The sequence below is a fragment of the Lethenteron reissneri genome, chromosome 26 (genome assembly GCF_015708825.2).
Source record: "Lethenteron reissneri isolate LAM-NWPU_2019-01 chromosome 26, ASM1570882v1, whole genome shotgun sequence".
In the NCBI taxonomy this organism is placed as follows: Eukaryota; Metazoa; Chordata; class Hyperoartia; order Petromyzontiformes; family Petromyzontidae; genus Lethenteron; species Lethenteron reissneri.
The window spans coordinates 10,933,536-10,951,859 of record NC_083804.1 but is presented as its reverse complement, the minus strand read 5'-3'; the positions used below and the strand labels follow the sequence as shown (position 1 = coordinate 10,951,859).

At 42.0% G+C, this 18,324-nt stretch overlaps 1 protein-coding gene across 2 annotated transcripts; it reads left to right on the top strand.

The window, feature by feature from the left end:
• Nucleotides 1–35: 35 nt before the first annotated feature.
• Nucleotides 36–18,020, top strand: DDX1 (DEAD-box helicase 1). Of its 2 annotated transcripts, none has more exons than XM_061560139.1 (26): nt 36–122; nt 2,417–2,468; nt 3,456–3,519; nt 3,674–3,703; nt 4,042–4,138; nt 4,863–4,910; nt 5,047–5,130; nt 5,571–5,654; nt 6,004–6,080; nt 6,912–6,984; nt 7,161–7,237; nt 7,711–7,825; nt 8,342–8,480; nt 9,047–9,107; nt 9,355–9,453; nt 9,671–9,760; nt 11,134–11,322; nt 11,988–12,039; nt 12,192–12,338; nt 13,051–13,142; nt 13,451–13,523; nt 13,654–13,726; nt 13,816–13,858; nt 14,027–14,122; nt 15,049–15,169; nt 17,337–18,020. In XM_061560139.1, the coding sequence occupies exons 1-26, from the start codon at nt 107–109 to the stop codon at nt 17,468–17,470; spliced, it is 2,226 nt and encodes a 741-aa protein (XP_061416123.1). In that variant the 5' UTR covers nt 36–106; the 3' UTR covers nt 17,471–18,020. The 2 variants fall into 2 exon arrangements, with proteins under 2 accessions (XP_061416123.1, XP_061416122.1); XM_061560138.1 differs by lacking the exon at nt 36–122 and adding an exon at nt 451–539.
• Nucleotides 18,021–18,324: the final 304 nt, after the last annotated feature.

Below are 18,324 nucleotides of genomic sequence, written 5' to 3'. Positions count from 1 at the left end.
CCTGCGCCGGTCTTCGACCAATCACAGCGGCGGCCTCTGCGTATCCGCTCTAGGAAATCTACATCGCGATTTATTTTTTTTGTAGACGCCACCGCGTGCAGCAGTCATGACGGCTTTCTCGGGTGAGTTCGTTGTTATCAAGGAATCGTTATTCGTGATACTACAACAACAAAACTAAGCACGCAACCTCACTACCGGCTTGCCACAAATTCTGTCGCTAATTTATCGACCCTGGATGACTAATACCGCTTGATGTGCTCTGTGCAGCTCCCTCTCATGGAGGCCCCTTCCGCCAGTATTGACGTGGCAAGCAATTACACGACTTTACATTAATACTTCACGAACAGTTTGCCTTTTTTACGGCATTTAGATTCATATTGACTTCGTTAACGAGGAGAAAACTCAAGAGATCAGGGCAGTCTCCTATATAATAAAAAAATCTAAAACGCTACGGAAGCCCCCCCGGGTCGCGGTTTACAAATCGCGATTTTTTTAATTTTAGACGCCACCGCATGCAGCAATCATGACGGCTTTCTCGGGTGAGTTGGCTGGCAAGGAAGGAATTGTTTCTTGCGATACGACTACAGCAACAACACTGACGGCGTTTGTAGAGAGAACCTACTCCGTTGGGATTGCCTACGAACAGCAATCGTGCGACGAATTGTGTGACTGTGTTCTGTGGCGTCGCTATATTTTTGCGTTATGCGCCTTAACTGGGTTAGGCCAAAGCGAATGGATCTGTCAATGTGCGTGTGTCTCGATACGGTGGATTGTACAATTGCACCCCTTCGTCAATCCACTGCTAAATGAATCGTTGAAGGCGGGCAGCGTAGTACAGAGTACGGCTATGGGGTTGTCTTCCGTGCTATTGTGCCGTACAATAACACGTGGAAATGCTGTCCTACGCACACAGTTGTACAGAAATTCGCACACAGTTACAATTGATGTGACAAATGACCGTCAAATAAACGTGAAACTGGGTCAGATGGTTCCTTACTAAAGCTGAAATGCCAAATTAAAGTTTTTAATGGTTTTCTTTGCTAGGTTCGAATTAAAATACATTGTCTCAGTGGGCCAAACGATGAGTGGACATCGTCGTTTAGTTATTCACACATTGTTGTTACATGAATAACGTAATAGTTAGTGCCTCTTATCCAGTAAAGGCTCGCTCAGTCTTACCGTAAGGTTTGCTTCCAGGAGGGTGCTGCATTGCGATGTTTGTCACTTCCATTGATTAGTTTATTGCTTGTGTAAGAAAACGCGTGTATACGACTGGGTAATACAACTGCACAGATGGCTACAGTAATCTATTCGTGTACCACCGTCTCCTGGCAACCTAAGCAGCCCCAGCCTACAACACATGGCATTCCCATGCAAGTACCGTGCTAACCAGGCTCCAGCCTGCTTGGCTTCCATGATCCGACGAGACTTTGCTGATGATGATAACCCACATTAACCTCACACCAGAGTGGTCGCTGGATATTTTCAGTTGAGTTGGAATTGATGAGTATTGAAATAACGACTTGGACTCCTAAATTGTGATGGTAGCTTTTATAACCTGCCTATAGTATGACATCCCTCGCATAAGGGGTCATCCATTTAGTACGTACGCATGAAGGGGGGTTAACCCAAATTCGTACTCTTGCGTATGGGGGGTCTACTACAATGTACGTACCCATAGGAAACGGGGGGGGGGGGTGAAACCTCGATAATAATTTGTCTACATTGGCCTTTTGCGTGGATTAAATATCGGCCGTTCTATAGGATTCAGGTGGGGGGTGGGGGGTGTAAAAAGTCCGCGTGCGTACAGGGAGGGGGGGAGGGGGTCAAGTTTTGACAGATTTTTGCGTACCTACTAAATGGATGGCCCCTATAGACGTACATTTGCGAAAGCGTTACACACTTTCCAAAAGGAGGCGATAAATAATAATTATTTGACCACTAAAACGTCTCGGATGAAATCCACGCCCCAGATATATTAATGTGGCAATGAAAATAAATAAAGCACTTTTGTGGGCGGTTTTGGAACGTTAAGTCATATCTCCTTATTTGAAAGGTACTGTTATGGAGATTACTGGTGTTTAATCGCCATGTCAGTCATTGTAATGATATCAGCCATACTCAGTATATTTCTGGATGATGGTCTTTTCCAAGTGATCGTCATCGCATGATCTTCTGACACAATAAACCACCCAGCACCTACAACACACGAGCTGATTTCATCATTTTATTTCATTGGTAAACGTTCTTGTAGACATTCCATCCTTAATATTGACCATCATCTAATTCTACCAATGTGTCTTGCACAAGCCCACTTTTTACCGTTAATATAATTTGCTATTTGCAACAAGAGCCTATCAGTATGCACACGAAATACATTTGATCAATGTCTAAATATTCACCTCTGTTTCCACAGAGATGGGTGTGATGCCCGAGATTGCTCAGGCTGTGGAGGAGATGGGCTGGCTGTGAGTCCACATTCTGCACACATCCTACAACAGCATCCTTCATATCGTCGCTCTGTTTTAGCATATACTTTAGTTGAATACAAAGCACTTACCAAAACAACAACAAGCGATAGAGTATAAACTGTATATGTGTGTACTTAAAGTGCAGTAATCGCTGCTTTTTTGCTGTTTAAAATTATCAGCGTTATGTTTTAAATATTCGCGGCTGTAGAATGCTACTACCTGACAAGAAGTCGTGAGGCATGGACGCGGTGTAGATAGTGAAAGCGTGAAAGTTGATCTCCCACAGTGTGCCTTTACACGCGAGTGCTGTCCTTCACAATGTATTGGAATGAAGATATGTTTCTACCTACTTGACTATACCGAATGAACCAAAGAGTATGGATTCCTGCAGTCACGAAAGCTTCAAATCAAGATGGAATTAAGATATTTATTCATTCATTGATATTTGCACGTTTAAATAGGTTTATGCTCGTTAAAGATAATTTAAATCACTAAATGTATGCATTCATTAATATATACATACAGTTTATTTGTTTAAACTTAATATATGCGTATGCACCCTAACACAATTTTCCACAAGTTTAAATATTAATATCGTTTACTGTACAGCCCTTTGTTAATGCACTGCTGGTTGAAGGCCTCCCCATACATTATCGGTCATGGTGGTTGTTTGACCATATTTTGCCACACTGGTCGGTGAGAATAAGTGAGGGAGTGGCTCAGAACCATTTGAGATATTACATACTCGCCACTGATATAAACCGTGGCTGGAATTCGAAATCAAGTTACTGGGTTTGTAGTGCATTGCTCTAGATGTCTGTACAGTCTATGATATGGCATTTTGTAATATTTAAAAAATGGTAGTCTTTGTTTCCTAAAATTAGGATGTAACTAACAATATGATATTGAGACCTGAATATTTTGCACAAGATGTCAGCAAATGTATTGAAATCCTGCAATGTGCATCTCCACTCCACCCCTCAGACTTCCAACAGACATTCAGGCGGAATCTATTCCACTCATTCTTGGAGGTGGTGATGTCCTCATGGTATGAGATAATTTCAATTGACTATGAATTACACTGCAAAATAATGTACACAATGTCAAACACATTAGTTTGCACTGTAAGACGGTGGTTTTCTCTTGACTGTTGTAAGTGGCCGTTTCACTTTATAAATGAGTTTGTATTTTATATTTTTTAGGCTGCAGAAACTGGCAGTGGTAAAACTGGAGTAAGTAAACACCTGAATGATTTTTGCATGTGCATTTTATATGTACTTGCTACACCTTTACTAAAATCGCAAACTATTTAACATTTTCCCTCCAAATGTCGTGTCTATTGCCACTTGCAAACCGAAAGATTTATACTGTAAGCTGCTAATTTGTAAAACCTTTTACCGCACACCGATTTTCAAAGCAAAAATTGATAAATGTTTGTTTTCATCAAGTGGCATGATTAGCTTTGGAAATTGGTATATGGTAACAAAAAATCGTCAGCCTACTGCCTAAATCGGTAGTGTTGGCAAGTTATGCTTTGCCTGCATTGTGATGCTGTTTCCTAATCATTCAGGCATTCAGCATCCCCGTCATCCAGATTGTGTACGAGACTCTGAAGGACCAGCAGGAGGGAAAAGGAGGAAAAGTTTCAGTGAGTTCCAAACCAGCAGGTAAGCTTCTGATCAGCAAGACATTGCCTATATCGGATGGTATCAATCAGTGTGTCCTCCAAATACTGGGCTAATTCAGGGGTGTGATCCACTGATAAATATATGTTTTATAAACAAGCCCATTCGCACCTCCGATTAGCACGGTTGGCTATGTACAGTGGGAAAGAAGTTCAACATGCATACATTCCATCGAGACCAAATTTATATCCCATTTACAGCTGATAATATTCATATCGATATTATACGTAAAAATATATATTATGTGCCTACATAAAAGAAAGGTAAAAATAACACCACTGAAACAACTAAAAGTCACAAGCCATGTCTGAAATGGACAATGTTTCATTAATGCTACAGTGGTTAAAAAACTGGAACTGCCGGGCATGTGACGTTACTTCGCAGCATGGAAACATAGCTAAGATACATAGCTAACTTTTGCTTTTCATTCTGTTCAGTTCTTGAGCTTCTGCAGTGCGATTTACATTTTTAGCTTATATTTTCGGAGTTTCTCCCAGTAATCCGTCATATGTGGGACATGGTGTAATAGGCAACATGATTTTAATGACACCCTGTATTTATTTGGAATTTTAAGACTGATATTTCCAATCCTAAAGTAACCTGAAATAATGTTTAATAGGGAAAAACACAAACTGTAATTATTTTAAAATACATGTGTAATGAAAAAAAATATTGCTTCATTAATGCCCTTTCCTTGCCTCTTTAGTGTTGAACAAGTGGCAGATGAACCCATATGATAGGGGCACTGCGTTCGGTGAGTACCTGTTATTATTGCAACATTTTGATGTGTTGTGCACATTTGTAATTGATGTAATTGTTGATGAATGTTTATGCTTTTAATGGCCTTCATGTGATACGAAGATTGCACGTCATTATATGTGTACTTACAGCAATTGGGCCTGATGGACTCTGCTGCCAAAGCCGAGAGTTCAAGGACTGGCATGGCTGTCGCTCCACTAAAGGTGTCACCAAAGGTGAGCAAAGCCATCTATTACTTTTCATGCATTGCAAGACGAGTACATACATACAATCCTTATAATGACATTGTTTACCCTGAACACATCTTCTTTCGTATGGTGGGGAGTTGATCAACAACGTTTATATCTTCATGTCAAGGTCATCGAGCCAGTTGGCGCTGTCTGTAATGGTCCAAAATGGTGACAGTGAATTATCAAAATGTGCAGTGCTGGACAATGTGGTCCATGGTCTGCGATTCATCACCATAGTCACACGGCGGCTATTCATTTTCATCCGGGGCAACTTGCAGCATTTACTACATGAAAAATTATTGACAGCATAAATTTAGCTTGAATTGTGTAAAAATATTTTTTTACATACTTCATAGAGAAATGTGCAGAATTTGTATGTGCTCATTTCAAGATCTCACTGCAATGTTCCCAATGTTCTCTTCTAGGAAAATACTATTATGAAATAACGTGCAACGATGAAGGTTTGTGCCGTGTGGGTTGGTCCACAATAAAAGCTGCTCTTGACTTGGGTAAGTGAGATGCCTGTCGGTAAAATATTTTTGTTGTACAATCTTTAATTCCCTATGTTGTAGTGGAGACACAGTGCCATTTTGGTTTGTTAAATGTGTCCCCCAATTTTGTCCCTAAATTCTTTGTATTTTTACCTATTAAGACTAAACTGTCTTTTAAGTGGTGTTTTAGATAACTAGATATTTCTTTTTTTTTAACTGTTACATTACATGATTACTTCATGTAAAATTTGTTTCGTAAAATTAAATCAGGATTTGTATTTAGCTGTGATTTTTTTTCCTTCAAATTATAATTACCATGCTCAAGACACCCAGCACATTGTTACCGTGTTGCTTGCGTTCTGTGAAGGCACTGACAAGTTTGGTTTTGGGTTTGGTGGAACGGGGAAGAAATCCAACAACAAGCAGTTCGACACTTATGGAGAGGTAAGTAAAATGTTATTTAAACTTTTTATAAATTACTAGTAAAGATAAAAGTATGCTTTAAAGGGCCAATATGTTCACACATGAACAATCTTATTCTATAATCAACAATGATGACTCTTGTTTGTATGAATGCTCACAGAAAATATAAATCCTGTGCTATGATTCCATAAGCTGCATTTATTTATTGCACCGTGTCAATTAGTCCAAAATATATTTTGCAGCTAATGGCATGCTTATTATTTCATCAAACAATTTGTATAAATAAAACGTGCTGTCATAATAAACAAAATACATAAATACAGGTGTGCATATGTTCTCTTTCTGTGGTTTGTGCATTTCATGTGTTCCCAATTGAGAAAATGCCATGGCCTTGCATACTTATTAGGCTACTTGATACCCATAATGGTGGTTATGTTGCTGTGCAAAAACGAATACATTCATTATGCGGGATTAATACGATCAGACAATTGCTATATGCAGAATGCAAGACAGTCATATCACTCTGTTTAAAAAGGGTTTAATGAAAATACAGAAAAGCTAAATGAGAGCGGTATAGTGATTCACCTTCCTGGCAATAAAATAAATTGTCACTATTCACTGTCATTCAGTTAGTCTTTTTTACATTGTGATGAAACTTGTGGCATCTGTTAACTGCAATGGCCACGTGAATCTTTTACATATAACGTGTGATTCTTGCACGTGTGATTCAACGCATAATCGTGAGCGCAAGACTCGATGTGAATGCATCGTTACATTTCTACTAAACGATTCATAATTCAGTTTTGGTAAAACCGAAATGTGTGAAAATCCTCGTTTGTTTATTTATTTTAGTCATTCACAATGCATGACGTTGTGGGATCCTACATTGACATGGATGCTGGAACCATCAAATTTGCCAAAAATGGTAAGTTGTATAGTGACAGCATGGAAACATACAATACAATTTAGGTTGATTTAATATTTAAAAATAACTGGCATGTCATCATTCTATAACATGCAATTGTTTCATCTGTAAATGCACATGGCAATGTCACATGGCAATATACGTGTTTAACCCTCTGTTGATTATTTGTCTTTTAGGCAAAGATTTGGGTTTGGCATTTGAAATCCCTCCACCTCTGAAGGGCCAAGCTATGTTTGCTTCCTGTGTTCTGAAGGTAACAACATTAAGTGGTTTACTTTCTTCATATTTATCGAAATAATTCAAGTTATGTTGCAAAATAATATTTGAGTATTGGCTTGTTAATGATTTTAAGAGTGTATTATTCCCACCTGATTAGCACGGTTGGCTACGTATGATGTTAAAGAAGTTCGGCATATATACATGTCACAGTATTTCTTCACATTGTCAGCAGAGGGCAGTACAGGAACATCCATCGTTGACCTCTACTCGGTTCTCAGCCTTCACCAACCCGCACGGTGACTTAGTCAAATACATCGCCGTGACCCACATGGTGTGGAGAGGCCCATATCCAGCAGTGGATTGGCAAGAAGGGCTGTACATTTACCATCATAAAATCTTCCCTGGGAAATACACTTATATGTTTGATGTTATAATTACCAAACAAGCATACACACCTACCAATACAAATCATTGCTTAATACTCTATTTAAAATGAATGCGCTGTAGAATGGAGAACTGCAGTTTAACATGGGCGAGGAAGACTTCAAGTTCCCACCCAAGGATGGCTACATCGCTCTGGCCAAAGCACCTCAGAACTGCACAGCTACATCCGAATACAGAGGTGAGTACTGCATCAAGTGGATGTGTTTTCATTGAAATAAGTGGTCCTGGAGAAACAATGACACAGGTTATTTGACATACAAAATGCAGTAGCAGCAGCAGCAAGGCCAGCCACGAGCACTCAGGGGTACAGATTATGCCGACTCCTTAGGTCCCGACGAATGCTCTCTGACTAAAGTTGAAAGTGCTATTGCATTAGCACTGTGCTATTTTTTTCTGTACCATGGGGTCACAATAACTCATACAAATAATCCAATTTAAGTTAAATATTTGTATAAATTTGAGTTGCTGTTCGGGTCTTAGTCTAGAAAAAAACTGGGTAAATTGATAAGGGTTGCTAAAAACTCTGTAATAAAAAAAAAATCGGCATTAAATGGGTAAGCATTGTCTGTTGCTTGATCTTCCAGAACTGTTCTGTGACACATGTGTACTGCTTACTGCAAGCGAAACCATATCGTCCGCTCCGTGAACGGCAACACTTGGCATGCTCTTTTTTTTTTGTTCTACACCGGCACAGGCAGCACGGCCATGGCACAGCCCAAGAACCAGCCCAACGCTCCCAAGGCTCTTATCATTGAGCCATCGCGGGAGCTAGCAGAGCAGACCTACAACAACGTCTGCCAGTTCAGGAAGCATGTGGACAACCCAAAACTGAGGTATACAACTGCGCAAAAGCCCCTTTAGTCCACTCCTTCCCAGGTCTTACTCAACACTTTTCAGCCAACCCATGTTTAGTATATGGGGAGCGTGGCACAGTAGTTTGTACACTGCTATGAACGAGGCTATCATGGCTTACGTTAGCAGTCAGTGATATCAAAACTGGTACAGCACCTTCCCCACCACCACCTACCCGACCATTTCACCAACCCACATTGATCACCTTGGATGCATGGTCAAAACAAACCCCATGACTGACACGGCCTTCATCCAGCAGTGGATTGGACAAAAGAAAACTTTTGCGATTCGTCTAATGTGCTGCTCAACAACGTTTTACTAAGTGGCACTGGTCAGCACCTGCCTCACAATCGAAAGTGTGTGTTTTAATCCTTTTTTTGGATACTCTCGATTTTTTCATGGAGTTTTGGACATGGGAAGCTTGGTTGCCAGTAGAGATGATTACTGCCCCATGCTTGTTTTAGTGTGGAAATATCTTTGTCTCTCTATGAATACCAATGTAGGACCTAAATGTCATAATTACAGCAATGCTTCTTTTCTTATTCAGAGAATTGCTCATTATCGGTGGTGTGGCAGCAAAAGATCAACTGCAGGGCATAATCGATGGGGTACGTCTTTTTTGCACCTATTTTTTTTATTTCCATGAATTAAAAAAAACAATAAGTTCAAATGGTAACTTGACACCGAGTGTAGTAAATGCCTTTTCTTGAAAGGCATCCGAGTTTTTTTATGCTACGTATCACCTGTTGAATGTGGATCCAAAGAAAAAGTGTAAGCTTCAAATAAATAAGTAACACCAACGGTACACACGAGGAATGTATTATTATGCTGTGCATGTTTGGTATGTGCCTTCAGGTTGACATTGTTATTGGAACACCTGGCAGAATTGACGATCTCGTTTCAACTGGCAAGCTGTCAGTGTCCCAAGTGCGCTTCTTTGTGTTGGATGAAGCGGTGAGTGCGGCAGCTTTGTGGATTATTTATCATTAATTATATATGTAGTGTAATTAGTTGAAGACAAAGCTAATGAATGCAGCAAACAGCACTCTTTTAACATGAAAGCAACACTGGAGCCTACGTGCAAAGCAATGGAATAATAGAATACTTGTTTATTCACCATTGTGCTCACAGACTAATAATACATTCATAATGTTGGCTTTGGCTTTTGCAGGATGGGTTGATAAGTCAAGGAAACCTTGACTTCATCACACGTCTCCACAGACAGATCCCTCAGGTCACATCAGATGGCAAGCGACTGCAGGTTTGATGGACGCTGGACTAAATAACACTGGACACAAAAATTCATTTTAACTGACAGTCAGCTGCACCCATGATAAGATAATGTAGTGTGATTGTGTGGTTTTGTTAAATGCTATGCCTACGATTGTGTAATAAGTGGCTCCGACACGGTACGTAACTTCAAGGTATTTATTAAATCTTCGGTACAGCCACTTCTCTCTCTCCGCGGATGTCGACCCGCTCTCGTGCCTGCGCTGCCCTGCGCCACGTGGCGCTCACCCCGCTCGCTAACGCACCGCTGGCTGGCGGCGCGCTAGGGAGCGGCTGGAGGTCAAGCCGCCCCGTGGCAGGTGGAGATGGTGGGCCGCAGCGATGGGGAGCTCCTCTTCGATCTCCAAACACCAACCCCTAACGTTGCTGTACCCCCAGCTTATATTCACTCCCCGGAGGCTAAGCCCCGCCTCTGGCCACGCCCCTCCTGGAACCTTCGAGAACGTTCCAGAGGCTTCCCTGCTAGAGCTGCCCAATCACCTTTCGGTAAAGTCACGTAGCTCTGCCTTATTATTTATTTTAATTTTTCTACCTACGTGACTTTACCGAAAAAAACTAAGTATGAATCCTTGCAGTCATGAAAGCTTCAAATCTAGAATCGATCACCTTTCCCCCAGATAGAAACCCTACTATGGATAATCCGTGGACTGTATCAGTCTGTAACTGTAACCCCCACAATAATGCAGGAGATGGCGCTCTCTTATTACAATTGTAATTAAGATCTATACTGTATACCATATGCACCGTAGCAGGACACCGTTGAAACGGAGCCTAATAGCTCATCGAGCCCTTCCTGCTTAAATAAAATTTAATCTAGCTTTTGTGACAGATATTGGACATCATGCATGTGGTTGCTGGGTTGAAAATTAGCAAAATTTGCACAAATGTATGCCAGCAAGTGCTATTTTCCTGCTAACACGTGCATTGGGCCAAGTGGTTGCTGTATGCCACACAACAAACAAAACCTTCCCATGTTATGCAGCATCTATATAATGAGTAGGAAACCTTTTCCTCTCTGAGGGTCGAATAGGGCTTCTAAATAACCAAAGTGTGTCACATTAACACACACAACTCTGTTACTTGTCACTGCAAGAGGCCTTTGTGGTGCCAGAAGTTTCTGAACGTGGCTCTAAAATGAGAAAGTGTTGTCTAGTAAATATGATTTGCCTATTAGTAACCAATTAGTGCAGTTCCGATGCTTGCAGCGGTGTAATTTGGGGGCCGTTTCAATGTCTGGCCTTTGTAGCTATTGGCCCTACTGAAGAGAGTCCTGGCCTGTAGGTTTCCCACTCATGATCCCAATCCTTTCACCTCATCATGTGTGTCTGCCCCCGCTGGCTGCAGGTGATCGTGTGCTCGGCCACCCTGCATTCCTTCGATGTGAAGAAACTGTCCGAGAAGATCATGCACTTCCCAATCTGGGTGGACCTGAAGGGGGAGGACTGCGTGCCCGAGTCTGTGCACCATGTGGTGGTGCCTGTCAATCCCAAGGCCGACCGCTCCTGGGAGCGCCTGACCAGCAACCGCATTATGGTATCAACTGCAGCAGTAGCAGCAGCAGCAGCAGAAGAAGAGTAGTGCAGTTGGCATGGGCCCTTTTGCAAGGAATTAAATGGGTGCCCCCTTATCCAATTTCTTTCCCCCCCCGACACTTTGCTCCCTGTCCCCTAGGCCCCTTTGACCCAAGGTCCCCGGTGCAGTTGCACACCTGCACGCTGGTTGGTTACGTCATTGATTCACAGGCAACCGTGATGCGCATGGGAACCGCAGACCAAGGCACCATCGCCACTCAGCTATTTGGCACACAGTGAACAATTCTATTGCGATCACTTGTACTTTCTGTGGTGAATTACATAAATGTGCCTTTTTCCCTAAGTTAAAGAGTGGAGCAGTCCTTATGTCAGTTTGCAGTCTTGAGCCAGTGATAAAAAAAGTTTTTGTTTAAGATAATTTGCATAATTTGCCATATGCCAATATATGCCTTTGTCACAAGCAAATCCAAGTGACCTGTGTATACAAATTATGTAACTACATGTGCCGATTTTCCCAAACACAAACTAAATCTTGTTGTGCTCAGTAAAGTTGAATGAATCCCACGCATCATTTTTGCTGTACCAAAAGTTTTTTGATGAAATGTTCGACATATTAGTTGGCACTGACAAAACGTAACACTGCAATACACTTGTTCCACATTTCAGACAGATGGTGTGCATCAGAAGGATAATACAAGACCTGGAGCCAACAGCTCTGGTAAGTTTTTTTTTTTACTTTGATACTTTTAAAATGCTGAAAAAAATACACCTCAAGACAAATTTAATCTGACAGCATGCCTGTGACCAATGTTAGCACACGCTGAAATACTTGAAAATGTGACAACTGGCTCGATCGCATGTCCGCTTTAGAGATGTGGTCAGAGGCCGTCAAGTTACTGAAAGGCGAGTACGTCTTGTGTGCCATTCGTGAGCATAAGATGGACCAGGCGATCATCTTTTGCCGTACCAAACTCGACTGCGACAACCTGGAGCAGTACATGATTAAATCTGGAGGAGGTATGTGCCACACGTGCTTCCGTTAAGTCTGTTTTTGTGAACACTTTCTGACTAATGTTGAAAGCATGCATGCATTAGCTCTGCCTGTCTGTAACAGTAGCGTATGATGACTCTTGAAAAGATAATCTTACATCTTCTTTATGATAATTGTTGCTGTTTGCGACTTGGCCTACAGAAAGCCAGTCAAATTGATATTAGGGCTGGCCAAAAATTTGGCAACAAAAACGACTTTGCATGTGACATCTCACAATGTCAAACATCGAAAAAGACTTTGGAAAATATTACATAAGCCATGCATATGCATGATCTTTCTTGTTTGTATAAGTCTGAGCTTACGTGTGAAATACAGGATGTTGCGATTCAGCACTGGCTTGTAGTTTTTGCATGTGCTGTTGGGTGATGGTATGGTTAGAATGCTTAAATTACATGGGAAAGGTTGTGAGTTTAATTTTTTGTGGGGTGGGGGCATTAACTGATCCCTCTAGGGTCAAAATCATTACAAACTTTTTAAAAAGTCAATATTGGTAATGCATTCAATAGATTTTGCCCCTGATTTTGGAATGTGTAATTTTCCAGGATTGGCTCCATTCTGTCATTGGAGATGAGCACCATTCTATGATCACTCTAGCAGGGGGAATTCTTCGACTTGCATTTTTGGTGCGCTTGTCATATTTTATGTTTGCTGTACCAATAAAGTTGCCTCCACTCGCAGGGCCTGACAAAAAACAACACCAGTACTCCTGCGTTTGCCTGCACAGCGACCGAAAACCAAACGAACGCAAAATCAACCTGGAAAGGTTTAAGGTAATTACCAGTTATACCATAAGTGTTGAAGGGGTTTTAACCAACCATTATTTAAATTGCGTAATGTATGAGGCTGCAACGTTAAAACTAAAAGTTAAAGGGAATTTCTTGCTCATGCCACTGCTGGTGGAAAGAGGCTTCTGAGAGGGCGCTCTAGAGAGCCCTTCTGGAGGGTGTATTTGGCCTACTCTTCCACACTGGCTAGACATCTTGGAAGAGGTGGGAATACCCACACCTTACCAGATTGCACGCAACCTTTCAATCGACTGCCTTTAATATTCTGTTTTTTTATTTGAATTCCTTTTCAGAAAGCGGAAGTGCGGTTCATGATTTGTACTGATGTTGCAGCAAGAGGCATCGATATTACTGGGATTCCTTTTGGTCAGTCTTGCCCACAGCACCATGACAAATATAAAAGACGCTTTGGCTTTTCACGAACAAAATACCACGCCGGGTTGTGTGTCCGTTTTAGTGTCGAGGACTAATCGTGCTCAACGTTGTGCACTTTCAGTGATAAACGTGACACTTCCCGACGAAAAGCAGAACTACGTCCATCGCATTGGCAGAGTAGGCAGAGCTGAGAGGTACGGTGTGATGCTTATAGTTCTTAAACATTTTCAAACACATGTACTCTGATGTCCAATATTTAAACTTTTTGTTTTGCTTGCTTTAGAATGGGGTTGGCCATCTCCTTGGTAGCAACGGAAAAAGAAAAGGTAAGTAAACACGTTTTTGAACTTTATAACTGGGCGAGAACTGTCAGACATATGTCTACTTTGAAAATTACAAAATAATTTCGTGTCAACAAACAGTTAATACAATGGGAGTAGTCATGAGCAAACTATTTAGCAAAGTTGCAAGTTTGACTGTGGTCACCCGCACAGGTGTGGTACCACGTGTGCGCCAACCGCGGGCGCGGTTGCTACAACACGAGGCTGAAGGATGAAGGTGGCTGCACCATCTGGTACAACGAGCAACAGGTGAGCGTGTGTACGGTACAATTTATGCGGTATTGTCAATTCACCGCTGGATGAGGGGCCCCCATTGCCATGCTGGCCTTGGGGATTATTTGCCCATAATTCATGTTTATTCGTGTGGGTTCGTGGACGTAGAAGTACAGTAGAGCAATGCTTTTTGCTTGCACTTCCCTCTACTGCCCGACACATCCCGCAGCCCTACGATAACTTGTTCATGAATTGTGGACACCCATCCAGGTACTATTAAGGCTCAACCCCTGCTTAACAAGGTGCAATATTTTTTCGCACTTGTCGAATTGTAACGAAATGCTTGCATACAAAATAGAAGAATTTGAAACACTTATGCAGATGGGATGTAAAATTTTTGTACAAATGGCTGAGCAATATACTTGCCCGACTGCCCTCTACTGACCACCTTGTAGCCCTGCAGGTTTGGAGTTCAGAAGTATGGTTGTGAGTGACGTAAATTCCAATTATGTTTTTTTTGTAAGCACTGGGAAACAACAATATGGAAAACAATATAGTTGAGTCTTTACTTATGATAAGAAACCCGCAAAAAAATATCAGAATTTGTCTCCCCAAATATGGGGGGGTAATTTTCTTTATTTTTTTTTTTACGTAAGCCTAGGAAATGTATGTGGAGGTTTTCCGGCATATAGAGTTGAAATATGGCACAATATTATCAATAACTGACATTTTCAGGTTATTTTTTTGAAGAGTTATGCTAAAGCCAAGAGAATGTGGGTAAAAGCCACTGCTAGTTGTCGCAATTAACTCGTCTCCAAAGCCCTGGATTGTAGGCATGGTTTCAGATGATAACTTTTACAAATCGTCTATTTCACATCATATACTTCAATTTTAAGAGAGACTCACAGACTGAGCCGCTTGAGTGAGATAGTGTTCTCACCACTACACTCCCAAACACACAGCTCCTAGCAGATGTGGAGGAGCACCTGGGCATCACCGTCCAGCAGGTGGAGCCAGACATCAAAGTGCCTGCGGACGAGTTTGACGGGAAGGTGGTGTACGGCCAGAAGAAAGCAGCTGGAGGTATTATAACCACTCCAGCCACACACCCGGCCTCCTTTCATAGCCGTCACCCAAAAACTCTTATCACTGAACGCCTTCATGACTCCACTCTGCTAATAATTGCTTGACTCCTCGACTGCTTCATCCTGAGTTCCGTGCATGGCTGTCACTACTTGATGCTTTGATCACTGTAGCCATTGACTCCCTAAATCTGTCACCTCAAAACTTGAGATGATCGATCGGTGCTGCTAGTCTCCTAACTATAACGGCAACCTGATTTGTAAAAAAAAAGGAACCACATTATTGTGCTTTGGTCCTGGAGTGCTATGAATCAGCACAACAAAAATATAATCCTTCATCTTCAAAAGCCCTTATTAGCCTTCCTCCCACCTCTGTGCTGATCCCCTTTCCCTCAACTGACCTTTGTGCTGCTTTTACAACAACAAAAAACACCCTCATCAGTATATCAATCTCTGCATGAGCTACATAGTGCCATAAGGGTGAAGTGTTTCAGTTTCCATGCATGTGTCGAATAAGCTTTGGTAAGAATCCCTTGCCTCCCGTTTGGAAAACACGAGGAAGTGCTGCGATTGCTTATTTATGGTTATTAAAGCGTGGCGATCACATTAACTCCTCCACTCCTCCCTTCCTCTTGCTTATGAAAAATGTTAATTATTCAACAAGTAATGTTTGGAAAGGGATTACATTAACCCTGGAAACTTTATCTGTTCGTGGAACTTTAAGCTTCCGCACGGATTTTTTTTTTTTTTACAGAGCAACACAATTTTTCCCGACCCAAAGTGGAAACTATTGATTTTATTTCAAAACCTCTGTGTGAGCCTACAGAAGCATCAGGGGTTGACAGAACAATGTGCTGTAACATGGTAATGGAATGGAGACATGGCCCCCCCAAGGCAGGGCATCGAGCATGATATGAGATCATAAACCTTTCCTAATCCGAATATTTATTTATTTATTTATCCTGGAGTAATACGATGATCTATGAAGCTCTTTTACTGGTAGGAACCTCCTGGTTACACCAGCCCACAGGGGATTATTGTGTTCGTCGTGCAGGGAGGGGCTGGGTGGGGAGGGAGGGGCTGGGTGGGGAGGGAGGGGCTGGGTGGGGAGGGAGGGGCTGGGTGGGGAGGGGCTGGGTGGGGAGGGTGGGGTGGGGAGGGTGGGGCTGGGTGGGGAGGGGAGGGTGGGGATGGGTGGGGAAGGGGAGGGTGGTGAGGGGCTGGGTGGGGAGTGTGGGGAGGGGCTGGTCACCCCGTGGTGCCCTTATAAAACTCAACGTTTAACCTACTCACGCCGGCTTGTGCCCGCCCTCACAGTCGGCCATATTTGCGGAATACACCACGCCGCCGTTGACCCTACAGATGTCCATTCGGGGTGGGTCAGAACGTTGCAACAACAAACGATAGGAGTGCAAAGTATAGGAAAGGTAAGCAAATCACTAAAAATAAATCAACTGAAACCAAACGTTTTATTTTACCAGGTAAAGCCCACTGACCTGTTCTTCTTCAGAAGTGACCTGGCCACAAATGATAGCTCAACGAAGTGACTTACGTGGAATTTTATTGCAGCCAACTCATCTAAACGCATGTTTCTAAACGTGGACAAATAGCAACTCATGATGCTACAATTTAAAGGGACTCGAGAGAAATACTGACACTTACTAGCCATTATACCTGATTGTGCTATTGGCATCATGTCATAAGAGGAAGTATACATTCAGAGCTCTCCCAGGGTAGTGTGTCTACCCACCATGATGGAGAACAGCCAATGGAAATAGATATCACAGAGCTACCTCTGAACTGTATTAAAATTACCATTGTTCCGCACAGCATTTTCCCACCCTCTCTGCCATGCGAGATTTATATTCATCGCAGGACAGTGAAACTGACAGTGAAACTGAATTTTGCATTTTTGGAGCGAATTAAGTACAAATTGTTGGAATGTATTTGTATGCACTTATTGGTGAACAAGCTGAGATGATCAGCTCACTATAATTGAGAACCCAGTTTAATCATGATTTGGCTACCTGGAATCAAACCCATGCACTCAGTGTTGCCAGCCCAAATGCTCTGATCTCTGAGCCACCTGGCTATATCACTCAGACTGGCCTTTAAAAGGCTCACGCTCACGATGGTGTGAATGTTTTTTTTTTCTTTCCCCACGGCAGGCAGCGGCGGCTACAAGGGCCATGTGGACTTGCTGGCGCCGAGTGTGCAGGAGCTTGCCGCACTTGAGAGCGAAGCTCAGTTGTCTTTCCTGCAACTGGGGTTCCTTCCCAACCAGTCGTTCCGCGCCTTCTGAGCTAGTGAGCATCTTCATGCAACACCTAACGTATTCTCCGAATTATGAGATGCTCTGGCAAGTAAGACGCACCCCAAACTTGCGCCTGGTTTCATTCAAGTTTTACCAATCTAATCTCGCATACACACCTAGCAGATTATTAAAGATTCCCCGACTTTTTCTTTATATTACAGCGGGAAAAAGTGCATCTTATGTCGCAGAGAATATGTTACACTTAGGAACAAGATGTCCGGAAGTGTGTGTTAAAATTAATAAGGGTAAGCACAGTGGATAAAATTTGTGACAAAAAAACAATGTCATGCACTAAATTAGAGCTGTGATATTCACGAGTTGAGATTTTTTTTCCACAAATTCACACGGCACTTGTTCGTGGGTTGTTACTTTCAGAATGTGAAGTGCATTATGTGGATGAACTAAAAAGCCACAAGGGATTTGTAAACATCTTCTATTTTTTTCCCACCGCTAGGTAATGGCAGGCATTGTTCACTTTTAAGATGTACGACTGACTGCATTGTTTTGAGCCCAGCTGTGAATAAATCATAAAACACAACTACTGCATTTACTGTCATTACTAAAAGTGTGCATTATTTTGCTTTGACAGCAAATTTTACATTGCCTTTAAACCCTCAGGGCAGGAGAAATGTAACTGAGATTTATAATTCAAATCATTTGATTAAAACATTTAAACATCTAGTTTCTATTCCTATGGACATGTTGCCTCTTTTTCACGTGGTTTAGGTACAAAATCTGAAACCTAAAATATGCAGTCAAGTGTCAACAATTCAACACAAATGACTGATGGCAATAATAAATTGCCTAATCCTTGAATGGCCACGTGGCCATGGGGAAATTCT